The sequence below is a fragment of the Lissotriton helveticus genome, chromosome 6 (genome assembly GCF_964261635.1).
Source record: "Lissotriton helveticus chromosome 6, aLisHel1.1, whole genome shotgun sequence".
Lineage (NCBI taxonomy): Eukaryota > Metazoa > Chordata > Amphibia > Caudata > Salamandridae > Lissotriton > Lissotriton helveticus.
In genome coordinates, this window is record NC_136067.1 from 108,174,124 (window position 1) to 108,189,842 (window position 15,719).

Below are 15,719 nucleotides of genomic sequence, written 5' to 3' on the forward strand. Positions count from 1 at the left end.
GAATATGGAGATGTGGCGGAAAGGGGGATGTATGGAACGGGGGATATTTATCTAGGGGCCACATTAATCTGATCTCAGGAGGCCCAGGATACTTTTGGGATAGGACCAGCCCATTTTCTACACTACGATAAACTGGAGTGTGTGCGGAAGGAACTTTGGACGAATTTCCCTACGACACCCTGAACCTCTGGGGTTCTAGATGGTTCAATCGGGGAGAGGGTAGTCATTTAATTACCTTTTTTTATATAGCCCTTAAGAATGATTTGCACCCACAAACGTTTCCTCTGCGTGAGGCTTGGGAGAGAGATTTGGGTACACCCATTTCGGATTGGGAGGATTTTTTCTGTATCATACATGGATCACTGAAATAATATCGAGGGACAGAATATCGACCATCAAAAATATCGTTGACAAAATATCGACAGTCAAAATATCGAGTTTCTATCTACAAACAGGTAAGTACAAAAATATCGAGTTAAAAATATCGTTTACAAAAATATAGTTGTAAAAAATATCGTATTTACTAAAAACCGTGTTAAATTAAATTTATATTAATAATTAATTACTAAAATATACTTAAAATTACTTAAATTAACTTATAATAATTAAATAATTAATGAAAGTTAAATAAATATTTTTTATTTCATATTTATTAAAACATATATATATAGTAACAAAATATAATAAAATACCCAAAAACTGAAAACTGACCCTGAACCCTAAAAATACCCCTTTACCCAAAAACTGACCCTGAACCCTAAAAATACCCCTTCACCCAAAAACTGAAAACTGACCCTAAACCCTAAAAATACCCCTTTACCCAAAAACTGAAAACTGACCCTGAACCCTAAAAATACCCCTTTACCCAAAAACTGAAAACTGACCCTGAACCCTAAAAATACCCCTTTACCCAAAAACCCAAAACTGACCCTGAACCCTAAAAATACCCCTTTACCCAAAAACCCAAAACTGACCCTGAACCCTAAAAATAAAAACACATTTTTTTACTATCTATATTATATACTTACATATTTTCACTTTCTATATTATTTACAGTCGATATTACTTCACTTACCTTAAAAACGATATTTTGGCTGTCTATATTCTGTCCTGTCGATATTTTGTCCAAACGATATTTTTGACTCGATATTCTGTCCAAACGATATTTTGGAGTCGATATTATGTCTGTGCACCATCATACATGTATCACTCCATATAGACTCAATAAAATAGATCTACCAGAGAAGCTGCATGTGCACATTGTCAGAAGGGTGGGCCTACCTTTTTAGGTCGAAGCACGACCTGCATTCAATGCGTAAGCATGGATTGCATTTTGCTTCCACAACTATTGCTACCCGTTTTTGGGAATGTGGACACGAGAGGGTGCACGAGCGCAGATTTGCTCAGTTTTGACCTCGTGAGCGCGCACGGCGCCGTGCCCCTCTCGTGCCTCATTCCCTTGCGCAAACACTCTACACTCACGCATGCGCACATACACACACTGCATACACACACGCACCCTTCCTTAAACAGACACACGCGCACACAGACAGACGCACGCACAGACACACTCAAACAGACACACACGCGTACACCCCACCCCCATTCACCCCTCCTCTCCCTCAACACACTCACCTGTTCTGGCGGTGCTCGGCAGCGGTTTTGCCTCTCGGGCGGCGGTAGCGCTTTGCGGGGCTCTCACCACATGAGAGCCCCGCCTTCCCCATGCGCCCGGCCGCTCTTCATCCGGTCCCCCATCTCGGGACCGGGACTGAATCCGGAGCCTTCGTGGCTCTCTCTCGCTTTCTCCGCGATGGGGCGGGACTTCCGGTTGGGGCCGCGATGGGATTCGCCGGCTGCCCAACCTCTTCCGGGTCGTCGCAGGCAGCGCGGCAGCGCGGCGGCCCGGCGGGGACTTGTTCTATGTTGCCACTAAGTTCAAGCACACAGTCAGTGACTGGATGTGACGTCGACTCCACGGGCGCCATAGCTCGCAGTATTAGTGTCAGCAACGGGGCAGGGCCATAAAGTTGATGCCACATCAGGGCTAAAGTTGGAGCAGCGGAACACTGACATGAACCTACCACACAGCGAGCAGATAAGATGACCAGATAAGGTCAGTACTGGCAAACTTCTTACTTGTCTCTAAACAAATCATATTAAAATTAAAAAAAATTATTTTCATTTTTTCCCCAAAATGTCAGTCCTGAACAGTTTATCTAATCCTAATAACACTCAGTGCTCCCGGAGGTGTGTATCACACAGCACTACCCCAAGACGTATATCACATCAACGGTTGGGCACAATCCAATTCAAAATCGGACCCATCCACTTCTAACAACAGATCCTTTCACTATTAAAACAGTCAACACCTATTGGAAGTGCCATAAATGCTGGCTTAATTTGAAAGCAACTGAATGTACACATCAGTTATGCTTGTAACACCTTCGTCTTCCATCACCAGATATTTACCTAACAGTTGGCCATTGTTGCATTGTTCGAAAAATGTAAAGTGTTAATTTCAGAAAGGAAGGTAACATTAGACAAAATAGGCAAAGAACATTGTCATTTTTTAAATGGCAGGTACTACAGTTTCAATAGTTTACTACACAGAATCCTCCATGAAATTTTGCAGCACAATAAAGGAAATTGTGCTGTGCACTATTGCGTTTTTTGCTGCAGTTTTGCAGCACTTCATGTTAGCCACATTGAGTCGTTATGTAACCTTTAATCTTGTGATGGCTGGAGGATAGTAAATATGGTTTAACTATTGTTCCCATTTTAGTAAAAAAAAGCAAGGATTTGCAATGCAATGGGTCTCGCATTTGTGAAAGTTTGAGCTATTAGCATTGTAATTAGAATGCCATTTATTTATGTGTTGGTTTTGAAAACAGAGAAATAAAAGGAATTGTCATTTACAATGCCAATAGCTTAAACTCTAGAAATGCGAGACCTATTGCATTGCAAATGCTTGTTACATCTTGCGAAGGTTTCTGTTTAGGTCCAGGATTACTGGGCACAAGTGGTGCAATGTGTAGATACCTGTTCCGCTGATGCTGCTTGCCTATCGCCTGGGAGGGGTGGTGGGCCTCAAGGGGTTCAAGGTCTCTTATAAACTGGCCCAGCTAACCTTACTACTGGTGAAGAGATGGGTGGCTATTAGGTGGATGGGGTCAGTGCCCCACGTTGACACACTGGCTAGGAGACCTGTTGGAGTGGTGGGTGGGGGGGGGGGAAGAACAACACATGGGAATGTCACGCACCGATGGGGGTGGCTTAGACTATACTGCTGTGGGCCCAATTGCTGGGTATGTTTCAAGATGTCGACGGTCAGTCCTTGAGGATGGGTCCATGGTCGGGGATTCATTGGAAACAGACCTACTACATCTGTGATTTCCCTAATGACCAAGGGTATAAGGAGCCTTCCTTGTATCTTGTTTGCTGGTCGCTTTGGTCCTATGTATAGTTATCTTGAGGTGTCCTCTAACAAGTAGGTAATCCCACTCATGGATAACGTATTTTTCGATTGTAGCTACCTCTGTTGTATCTTCAACTCCAAGTTATGTCTAACAGTTTTAACACACACTTTGTTTTGTTGCTTGCTTGAAATCAATAAAATACAGCTTAAAAAAAAGAAACTTTACATGTTTTGTTTGTAAAGAAAAGCAGAACTGTTGTTTTTTAGGTCGAGCCTAGCGCAGCACGCATGCCCCGCTTAATGGGAGGCTTATTGTAAGCACTCCAAACTTCTCCGTGTGGGTTTCACTCCTCCCACCCATTGGATTGGCCTTTGCATGTGTTATTCAATAATGAAAGGACGCAAATGGCCAAAGGTGGGTGCATGTCCCACCTCCTTTCCACTGTGTCACTTCCACAGCGATTTGCTCTCTGGAGCGAGCAGAGTGGCAGCTGCATTCCTTCTGTCCTTGTGGCTCAGGTTACTATTTAAACACAACGCGCCGTGCGTTTTCATTCTAGCTGTCTTTGTCTTGCAGGTCACTGCCCCCTCAACCGTGCTTGGTGTTCCAATCTCCCTCCATTTGTTTTTATACCGCTGCCATTATTGTTTGTTTTGTCTTTTTTCGGATTTATATAGCGCGAACCCGACCTGAAGGTATTAGAGTACTTTACATAAGCAGGAGTTATGTTACACATGGGCACATTCATTTTTGGTAGGCACCAAAGGTCTCAGCCCCAGGCATAGTGTGCCCCGCCCCCCACCGAAGGCAAATGCACCCCGGCCCAAATTTGGTCGTTCTGGGTGCAATCACCACAGCTGGACCTCTACAATCCGATGGATGCCTTCATCTTGCAACGCAGTCGCCTCTTCCGTCTTCAAATCCAGGCTCCCATTTCTCCACAGGGCCTACAGTCGCTGGCAGCTTTCCGCGATGATGACCTGTCATCCCTAGCCACCCCGGGGCGGGGAAAATACAGCCTAGCACCGGAGTAACGGACCCACATGTCCGACTCCATGCGCTGCTTGTCTCGCCCCAAACCCTCTAATTTTGGCAATAATGTGATCTCCTGTATTTGTTGATGCCCCCCTATCCATTCCCGGCAGTCACAATATTGTGCCTCTTCCAGTTTATCCTATGCTGTTTGTTTGCTGCCATGAAACGCAAGTAGTGAGCAGAAGAGAAGAAACAGTCTGGTTGAGTGCTGGAAATGGGGCAGTTTTAACCCAATGCGTACAAAGGACAGGGTTTTGAGCATATGTGGTTTGGAGAGTGCGCCTACAATGGGTGTACGTGTTTTTATGATTTAAGGTGTGTGAGACAGTGCTAACAGGAGGGGGAACCACACTGAACCTGAAAATTCTTCCAGGATTACGCCTCAAAACTTTTGTTTTGGAGTAAATTTTACAAATGTGGAAAAAAGTTGGAGTAGTTTTCATTCTGCCCTAGTGTCTGTCTATTGGTTGGTTGTTTGGGTCGGTGGGTAGGTGGGTGGATGAGTGGATGGTTTAGATAGATGGACTGCTGAGTGAATGCACCAGTGACAGGGTTGGGCAAGTGGAAGGTGGGATGAGTGGATGGGCTAACTCCTGGCTTATGCCAAGCCACAGTCTTAATTTGGCATCAATTAATTTGGTATTATTTGGTATTTGGATAGCGTACATTTGCCCATGGTATGGCTTCAAGGAGCTAATCGCTGTCGATGTTATCACTTGTGCTTCAGTCTGACTTGCATGAACGGAGTATCTGAAAGAAACACGTTGTGATAGATTCCTTATCTTAGAATTTCCCCCAGGTGTCAGACTGGATCCGGAAAGTTTTCGTCAGCGTACCCCTGCGTGTCAGAAAGTGGGGTTGTGCGGCTTTGCGTCTGTCGTTGGCTTCGTGGTCACCGAGATGACGTCGCGGCAGCTACTTAAATGCCTCCCTCGCGCTCTGACATCAGTTCTTTCTTTTTCTGCGCCAGCAAGCGCCGATCCGGGAAGAGCAAGTACCCCCCACTCACTTTTTGACTGAGTTGTTTCAAGGCCTTTTGTCTCCATTCTTTTGAGTTGATGGACTCCTGGTGTCATAGGGATGCCCGGCTTCAAGAACTATGGGGACTGTCACTGCATGATGTTGGTGACGGACCCACAGCACGTGTGTCTCTATGGCCTGGGGCGTGACCACAACTCTAAGTCGTGCCCTGACTGCCGGTCCATGGCGCCGAAGACTTTGCAGGCGCAGTCCCGAAAGTTGCTGGCAATCCGGCAGTCGGCTACCGCCCCTCAAGGTCCCGGTCCAGTGGGAGGTCGAGGGAATGGTCGCGGAGTAGTCACCATCGTTCTTCTGGATCTAAGTCTTCACACTCTGGTCAGGTAAGTCGAAGCATTCTAAGAAGTCGTTGAAAAAGCGTCCTCGCTCTTCGACTTCCCCACGCCCGTCGTGTGTTTACCCCCGCCCCCCACGGCTCCGGCGGAGCCTGCGACGTCGCTGCTGGCCTAACCGCCTTTTCCAGGTCCGTCGGCAACGCCTGCTCAGGTGCAAGATTTTCTTGCTGCCATGGCCCAACTCTTTGGGCCGTCTGGCCCCGCCGGTGTGCCTACGAACCCCACCGATCCCGGGCGACACCGGTTGACCTCATAACACCTCCCCCGGTGTCGACCCCCACACCCCTCAGGCACCACCTCCAATGTCGTCTGGTGTTACCGCTGACGTCAACCCCGGTTTCAGCCCGGACACTGCTCCAGATCGGCGTCGCTCGACACCGATTCCGGCGCCGATGGGGCCTTTCTACCCCTATGTCTGTCCTCCTTATTTTCAGCCTGTTTCGTAGACTTCGGAGGAAGAGGAGGACTGGGAGGGTTCTGAGGACCCTCTCACACAACAGTGTGACTATGATCCAGACTAGGCAAAGGACTTGGGGGATGCCTGCGGTCTTGACACCTCACCTGACCTTGGCATGCTGTCTCCTCCCACCGTGGCTACGGAGGAGGGAGCTAGTTATGCAGTGGTGCTGCGTAGGGTGGCCGAGGCCCTCCACCTCGACTCCCTACAGTGGCCGTCAGGACTAACCTCTTGACAGATGTGCTTCAGCCGGTGGCCTCTTCTTCGGAGCCCTTGCTGCCTTTTAATGATGCACATTCGGAGGTTCTTTTGGGCACTTGGTCCAGGCACAAAACAGGGGCTCCTCTGGCCAGAAAAGAGGCCCATCGCCCGGCTTCGAGCGACCCCCCCTCTTTCTCTCCCAACACCCCACTCCTGAGAGCTTGGTTGTCCAGGCCTCTGCTTCCCAGAGCGGTTTCCCTTCCGCACCTCTGGATAGGGAATCCAAGAAGCTGGAGCAGCTTGGCAAGAAGCTGTTCATCTGCCAGCTTAGGGCTGCGGTTGGTGAACACCCCATGCCTCTGTGGGACACGGTTGCGTGGTGCTACCCAATTGTCCTAAGTTGGCCTGGACAGTACTTTCCCAAGTTATAGCAGCTGGGAGAGATGAAGCTAAGTTCACCATTCGTTGTGGGCTTGATACCGCCAACTCGCTGGGCAGGGCGATTTACACGGCTGTGGTGCTTCGGCGCCACGCCTGGCTGAGGACAACTGGCTTCTCAGGGGATGTCAGAACAGTCTGATGGAAATGACCTTTGATGGCTTTCGCCTTTTCGTCAATAAGGCAGATAGTGCGTTGGAGCGCTTTAAAGACTCGCGGGCTACGGCCAAGTCCTTGGGCCTGTCAGCCACTCGCCCTCCTCCGCCTTCTGCTTTTTGCTCCTTTCGTGGATACGGAAGGGGTGCCCCAACACGTTCATTCCAGAGCTACAGGCCTGCGCAGCAACAACCCCAGTGCAACCGCGGTTCTGGGGGCCAGCGGGCGGGTCAGTCCATCTCCACCCCCGCAGCACCTCTTCCAAGCATTCGTAGTCCGAACTTTCAGGTCCATCAGACGCCACAGGCGTCTGATTTGCCATCATCTCCCCCACTGGCGCAACATCACCTCGGACAGGTGGGTGCTGCAAATAGCCAATAGACAAATAGTCTGAAGGGGCTTCTCCCCTTCAAGGCTATCCCTCCAGCCATGCCACCTCAATACCACTGCATGTCAGGGTACCATCTTGCGCTTCTTCAGCAGGAAGTCACGGCCCTCTTGGCCAATGGGGTCATCGAGTGCGTTCCTGGGCCAGAAGTAGGTTGTGGTTGTTATTCCCACTACTTTCTGGTCCCCAAGAAGGATAAGGGCCTGTGTCCTATTTTGGACCTCCGGAACGTCAAACGCTTCCTCCGGAAGGAGAAGTTAAAGATGTTAACGCTAGCTCAGGTCTTGTCTGCCCTCGACCCTGGAGACTGGATGGTAGCGTTGGACTTGCAGGAAGCATATTCACACATCCCCGTCCTGCATGCCCACCAGTGTTACCTGCAGTTCATGGAAGGCCACGAGCACTTTGTTTACCAGCGCCCCTCAGGTGTTCATGAAAGTGATGGCGGTGGTCGCAGCTCATCTTCATTGATCAGGTGTTCCAGTCTTCCCCTTTCTCGACGACTTTTGAAGGCGGGCTCGCCCCAGGCAGTCGTCTCCCACCTCCAGACTACGGCCGACCTCCTGCATTTGCTGGTGTTTTCCATCAATGTGCCGAAGTCGCACCTGATTCCCTCTCAGAAGCTCCTCTTCATCGAAGCGGTTCTGGACTCGGTGCGGTTTCGGGTTTATCTTACCGAGCAGCGAGTCAGGGATATTCAGGCTATTTATTCCGTTCTTTCAGCCTGTATCCCGGGTTTCGGTCAGGATGACACTCCGGCTCCTGGACCTTATGGCCTCCTGCATCCTGCTAGTGGATCATGCCAGATGGCATATGCGGGCTCTGTAGTGGGACCTGAAGTTCTAGTGGGCACAGCAGCAGGGCAACCTGTCTGATCACGTCCAGATCTCGGAGGGCACTGCATGACAATTGCAGTGGTGGCTCACGAATGGCGAATGAGTCAATGGCAGATCCCTCTCCCTTCCCCAACTGGAGCACACAGTTGTGACAAACACGTCCCTCCTGGGATGGGGTGGCCACATGGGAGAAGCGGAGATCAGAGGCCTCTGGTCTCCAGCAGAGACTGGGCTCCACATCAACCTTCTGGAGTTTCGGGCGAATCGGCTTGCACTGAAGGCATTCCTTCCCTCTTTCCAGGGAAGTTGCTGCAGGTGTTAACGGACAGCACCACCGCCATGTGGTACTGCAACAAACAGGGCAGGATGGGGTCGTGGACCCTATGTCAGTAGGTTCTACGCCTCTGGACTTGGCTGGAACACCAGGGCATTTCCCTGGTGGTTCAACACCTGGCAGGTTCTCTGAACACCAGGGCGGTCGAACTCAGCCGCTGGTGCATGATGGATCATGAATGGCATCTGAACTCGGACGTGGCACAAGGTCTCTTTCAGCAGTACGGAGAGCCTTGGTTAGATCTATTCGCCACCGAAGAGGACGCTCAATGTCATCACTTGTGCGCTGGAATTTCCAAGGCGGCATTAGCTAGGTGAAGCTTCTAGTTGCAAGTGGTGTTGCGGTCTACTATACCCCTTTCCGCCTATACCACTTCTACCCAGAGTGCTGAAGAAGATCAAGCGCGACCGGGCCCAAGTCATTCTTGTGGCTCCGGACTGGGCTCGAAGAGTATGGTATCCCGCGCTACTCAGCATTGCCATTGATTACCCGATCCGACGGTCTCTTCGGGAGGATCTTCTGTCTCAGCACCAGGGGACAGTCCTCCACCCGAACCTGTCCAGCCTCCACCTCCTTGCGTGGAGATTGAGCAGTGGCAGTTGACATCTTTTGACCTGCCTCCCAAACTTTGTAATGTAATCTTGGCGGCCCTCCACTAAGACGGTATACGCCTGCAGGTGGAATAAATTTGTGGCATGGTGCACAGCAAAGTCTGTGGATCCCCTTTCTGCCCCTCTTTCAGAGGACATTCTATTCCTACTTTATTTGGCCCAGCTGGGCTCTGCTCTGGGCACTATCAAGGACTATCTCTCTGCCATTTCAGACTTTTTACGGCTTCCAGATCAGCCTTCCAATTTCAAGTCCCCATATTGCAAGTGGATTCTTAAAAGGCATTACTCTTCTTTTCCTTCCTGTTCCTTTCATAATGCCTCAGTGGGACTGGAACGTGGTTCTGATATATCTAATGTGTGCTCCCTTTGCACCACTTCACAACTGTCCTCTTCAGCTTCTCGCTTTAAAGACTGCTTTCCTGGTTGCCATCACCTCTGCCAGAAGAGTGAGTGAGCTCCAGGCTCTTTCTTCTAAACCTCCTTTTCGCTTTTTCTCTCTGTTCATCCAGACAAAGTTGTTGTAAGGACTCGTCCTTCCTTTCTGGCAAAGGTTGTCACTTCCTTTCATATCGGGCAGACCATCACTTTGCCCACTTTCTTTCCGCCTCCGCATCCCTCGAAAGAGGAAGAGAGGCTCCACCATCTGGACCCAAAACATGTGCTCTCATTCTACCTGAACTGCACTCCGCAGTTCCAGGTGGATGACCAGCTCTTTGTTGGCTACGTGGGCGCCAAGAAAGGTCGGGCCGTGCACAAGCGGACCATCTCTCGGTGGGTCGTTCTGTGCATAAAGACATGGTATATTAAAAAGGAGCCTCAGGTGGGTCTAGGTCCCCATTCTTCCAGTGCGACGGCAGCCACTACTGCTTTGGGACGGGGAGTTCTCTTGCATGACATCTGTCAGGCAAATGCGTGGGCCTCGCTGCACATGTTCTCCAGGACTTTCTGGGGTGATCTTGGTTCGCAGACCCACCACCAGGGTTGGTGTTGTTGGGGTATCTATTCCAAGGTAAGGAATCTATCACTACGTGTTTCTTTCAGATGCACAAGTTACTTAACTTCGGCAACGATATATCTGTAAGAAACATTAGTAGTGATAGATTCCATACCGCCCCACCCATCCTCCCCGTTCTGCGAACTGATTTCTAGGGTTAAGGTCATTCCTTTCAGGGTCCTAGTTTCAAGGCACCAGTGGTCAGTATCTTGCATGGCTCTGCGTTCCTGGCGCGGAAAGTCGTGTACAGAACTTACGTCAGCGTGAGACAGCAGTGTCTAAGTAGCTGCCACTGCGTCATCTATGCGCCAACGACTGACGTGGAGCCGCACAACGCCACCTTCCGATGCGCAGGGGTACTGCTGACGAAAACTTTCCGGATCCAGTCTGACGTCTGGGGGTAATTCTAAGGTAAGGAATCTATCACTACCAATGTTTCTTACAGATATATTGTTACCCAAGGTAAGTAACTTGTGCTTCTAGGTTAGCATTGGGAATTAAGGGCTTCACCCCCTCAGTCTCGTGTGTATCAGCCCGGGCTGGGACAGCTTCCCGGGCACACACTCAGAAAGTTTTTGAGTTAATTCACAGGTCTATAAAAGACCATTTATTTGTTCAAGGCTTTGTTGCTCTTTCACCCCTTCTTAGAACCGCTGCATGTCCACTCTGCCCATTACTGGAAGAATTGCCCTCACCCCACACACCCCCTCCCCTCCAGAAATTTGTCTCCAGTTGCACCTCTAAGTACAGCAAGTGAAAAAGAACTATAGGGGCGTGTCTGTTTGAACATAAAGAAGTTCTCATGGGCGTTAACACGTAAATTAAATTGATATTTAAGGGGGATAATTGGGAAGAGGACAGGTGTTTTCTCTTTCCAGGAAGTTCTGTTACCTTATCTTACCAATAGCCCTCAGACCTGGGCCTTCCAGTAAAATGATGATCTTATTACAGTTAATAATTCGTACTGTATTTTATGTAGGCTTTGGTGCCACACCTCTGCTATTTCGAAGTGCTGTAACTGGCAGTTGTTATTTAATGAACACACCAAGGATGAAAGGCTGACTTAATCCAGTTGGGATTGATACTCGTGTAGCAAGTTTGAGATGTTGGCATTGTAAACGACAATGCCTTTTATTTATGTTTTGGTTTTTAAAATTTAAATAAAAAGCATGGACATTTACAATGCCAATAACTTAAAGTTGCGGAAATGCAAGGCCTATTGCATTGTAAATGCTTGTTTATTGTGGAACTAGTTGATCACCCTATTGGCGAGTGCAGTTACATGCTGATCTCTCAGCTGTGCTAAATTTAAAATTGTGCGACCAAAGGGAGTTATCCTCTGATCGAAATTAATGTAAGAAGTTGCAATGTGCAACTTTAGCAGGGTTGCCTCTTTGTTGCCTTTAGTCCCCTGTGCCCATACTGGTTGCACATGGTGCCCCGTTGCTGAGACTACTTTCTGCCCTCCTGGGGAGACATGCCAATGACTTCCAGGAAAGGATACCATAGGGACCTGCTCTGGAAGGAGGTGTCACCTCTCTCCTTCAGGAAGGCACATGGATGTTGATCCATACGTTGAGCTTCAAAGGAGCAGCCACCTTGAACGGGCAAATAGGTAACACTTGGAAGTGGATTTTCATTATTGTTCAAGCAGACAGGCTGGCCGGTGGGGTAAAAGAGGGGAAAGCAGTTGCCAAAGTTATTTTCCAGGGGCATGTAGCCTCCTTGGCAGCCACACCTCTGGGTTGGACTAGAGAGCTTCACATGCCGGGAGGGGGTCCTGCCATTTTGGAAGTGGGCAGAATGGTGCATCCTGGGGTGCCCAGGTCCACACCTTGCAGGAAGTGGTCATCAGTTGGGAGGGAACCTGGTAGCTCATTGGCTACCAACCACATCACACCCTTAAAGCTTTTTCTGAGCATTAGTAGGGTTCCCCTTGCAACCTGAACTCAAATCTCAATTAGACTGGAAGACCGACTGTCCAGCTGCACCTTAGAACCAACAAAGAGAGGCTACACGGCCGTGGACTGCACCTGCTGAACTTGGTGCCAAGCAAAGGAGAGGGACTGTGCCTGCTGTGTCCTGCTCGTGGAGAAGTCGTCTCCAGAGACCAGCCTAAGCCCAGCCCAGAGACTTCAAGGTTCAGTGAGCTGACCTCCTGTTTACAGCACAGGGACACGAGCTGATAAGCCTACTGGGGCAAGTTGATTGCCAAAAGTCTTGAACCTGCAGCACCCAGAGCCCAGACCCAACGCACAACGTTGCACCTAAGTTCGCTTAACCCTGGAGTGTCGTTGAAAAGCAGCTCAGACATCCAGAGGATGAGATATAAAAACCAGGAAATATTGGCCCATGACTGCTATATTGGACGACTGATAATCCAGTGGTGACTGGACTTCTGCCAGCACCTAGAGGATTTTAAGGGACGTCGAACTTGTGACCAGGACCGCCTAACCCCCTTCATGGACTGAGGAGTAGTCTCAGCAAGACCCTCTTTGCCCGTATCAAATCCAGAGCCTCCTCTGAGCACCTTCAGCATCCTTCTTCCCTTTGCATCAGGACCACTGCCGTAGGAGAACCATTCAAAGGATGAAAGTGCCTTAAACTGACTGAAGCCTGCTTCACCTGCTGAGGTAAGTGTGTCTCAGGACCTCGTGGTCCCCCTGACTGGGTCCCTATTGGAGTTGGTCACCTAAAGTGACTCCAATTGACTGCATTACAACTGGCCCAGACTTTTTAGTGAAAATGTTTCTAACTGTCTAATTTGTTGAATTCGCCAAAGCTTGTTTACATTTTAGTGTCATGCTTTGATTTACTATACCATGTAAATTTGTTGTGGCGTGTAGAAAAAAATACATAAAACCCAGTCAATATTTATAAATTGGTGTCGGATTTCTTTGGTGTCTACTCTAGTTCTTCAATTGTTTTGGTTCTGTTTGAATGTTTTATAGTTATTCCTTTGTGTAAGCCTTGCCGCGCAGAGCCTCAGCTACCCAGGGTTAAGCTAAAAGGTTGACAAATAAAAGCAAAGGGTCTTGAAGTGGTTGAGAAGTGTGTTAAATGTTGAGGCCGCCCAACCACACAATATAATACACCCCATTTCCTTTCAAAAAGTGTGACCGGTTGAAGTGCTGAAAAGTGGATCAGTATCTGAAAAATAGCCTTTAGAAAACGCTGATGTCTCAAAGGCAGACAGATGTAAGCCTTACCCTCCAAAGCAAAATGTCTTTAAAATGTTCATTTCCATGGAAGCAAAGTAAATAAATGCCATATCCGCTTTTTTGGGTTCTTCATGGCAGCGTGGTAGAAAAGGCATGAGGGACCCACTTGAAAGGTTGATATAATCTTAAAGTAACAGTACAATGTTATAGCTGTCTGAGTAGCAACACAGTTCCAGGTGTATTAAAATCCATTTCGATTTTTCACTGTTTTAGGTTATGTAATGTGTTGTTTTTGCTCAAAGATTTTACATTGGTATTGTGTGTTTGTGAAAGATCTCTTTAAAAAAAAAAGGGTTTATAGGTCATGCATGTGTGCAGAGATATTCTGTTTGAGTATAATATACCTATGTTGGGAAACTGGTGTTACAAATAACATTTTCTATAATGTTCACACTGAATAAGCCATTGTGTTTTTAGCTTGTAGTCATGGAATGTTTTAGTTATTGTATACTTTAGATGTATAAAACAGTCTGATGAGATGATCAGTCCATCTTTTAGCCCGGGCTGTGGACCTAATTGTAAAAGGTGCTGTTCGGCTGGATGAAGAGCCATTAAAACTTCAGTCTAGATGGGGAAAGCAGAGGAGTGCATGTCAAAAGATGTTCATGGAGACAAATGGCATTACTGTGTAAAAAAGTAACTTTTGGTTTCCTCCCCCATCCATACCAGGCACTCCCAGTGAAAGAAGGTATAGAACTCATCAAGCTTGCCATGAAGTTTGAGACCGAGGATCCTGCCATCTTGGCCTGTGTGCGTGCAAATATATCTGCGCTCCTGCCATTTTATTTAGCTTTGAAACAGTGCTCACTTGAAAACCTCTCTATAGTAAGTTTGCTTTTGGATTTTTGACTGACTTCTCCTAATGTACCTTCAGCATGCAAGTAGAATGCTTCAAAGATGCTCAATGTCATCATGTGCCAAAGAATGGTGATTGTATAGATGCATTCAAAGCAGATAAGGTCACAGCAGATAGAGGGTATAGCTTTTATCTAAAGTGATTTGAGATTACCATTTACAGAACTGTTTTGATGTAATAGGTTGGATCAAATAGTGGGAGAGAGAGCCTTTCATTTTTTAAGCCTTCACTTAGCCAACATTGGGTCTTTCATAGATTCTAATATCTGAAAGAGACACGTTAGTGATAGATTCCTTACCTTAGAATATCCCCAGGCGTCAGAGTGGATCCGGAAAGTTTTGCTTAGCAGTACCCCTGCATGTCAATAGGTGGCGTCCTGCGGCTCCGCGTCCGTCACTGGCCTCGTAAGCGCCGAGATGACATCACGGAGACTACTTAGGCGCCACCCATGTGCACTGACGTCAGTTCTTTATTTTTCCGCACCAGCAAGCGCAGATCTGGATAGAGCACGTACCTAAGTCACTTTTTGACTACTTTGAGCCTTTTGTCTCCCCCATTGTTTCTCCTGGTGTACATAGGGATGCCTGGATTTAAGTCCTGCGGAACCTGCCGCCGTAATATGTTGGTGGCGAACCCCCATGATGTTTGCCTCTACTGCCTGGAGACTGATCACGATTCCTGCGCCTGTGTCGAGCCATGGCCCCGAAGGCCTTGAGGGAGCGGCGCCGGAAATTGCTGGAGGTCCAGCATTAGTCACACCGCCGCTCCGGGTCTACAGGCCGTTCCCGGGACCGCTCACGGAACGGTAGTCGTCGCTCCTCGGGCTCCAGGTCTTCACCCTCGGATTCCGGTAAGCGACGTCATAAAAAGAAATTGAAAAAGCGCGTACGCTCTGCGACGTCCCCCTGTCGCTCCTTGGAGGCAGACGAGGGGGGAAGGGATTCTGCCCCTTTGGCTCCTCTGGAGCCTGGGAGTCCGGCGGTCTACCTGCCCTACCCGGGTCCTTCGGCGACTCCCGAACATGTGCAAGAGTTTCTTGCTGCCATGGACCGCCTTTTTAGGCCTCGGGCTCCCGCCCGTGCGCCATCTGGCCCCGCAGTCCCGTGTCCAGATCCTGTTGGACCGCCTGCGCTGCCGGCAGATCCAGCTTCGACGCCACAGGATCCTACGCTGTTGGCTCTGGCCCCGGCGCCACGAGGTGCAGCGTTATCGGCTTCGGCCCCAGCGCCACACTCTGCGCCGCAATGGGTGCAGTTCATTTCACCTTTGCCCAGGTTCCAGGACCATTTTGTTCCCGCCTGGGATCCGCATAGGGAAGCGGCGCCGGTCCCGTCCCAGCCGGCGCTGTTCGCATTGGGAAGCGGCTCCGGTCCCAGCCGGCGCTGTTCTCGGCGTCGTTT

At 48.9% G+C, this 15,719-nt stretch overlaps 1 protein-coding gene across 2 annotated transcripts in view; it reads left to right on the forward strand.

The window, feature by feature from the left end:
• Positions 1-15,719, forward strand: part of LOC144762300 (exportin-5-like) — a 2,334,361-nt gene that overhangs the window by 1,133,073 nt on the left and 1,185,569 nt on the right. The window contains exon 15 of one of the 2 annotated variants that reach the window (XM_078647447.1): positions 14,133-14,288. The exons of the other annotated variant lie outside the window; for it this stretch is intronic. Coding sequence (XP_078503573.1) covers positions 14,133-14,288 — 156 coding nt within the window. The remainder of the gene's footprint in view (positions 1-14,132; positions 14,289-15,719) is intronic. 2 annotated transcript variants of the gene reach the window in all.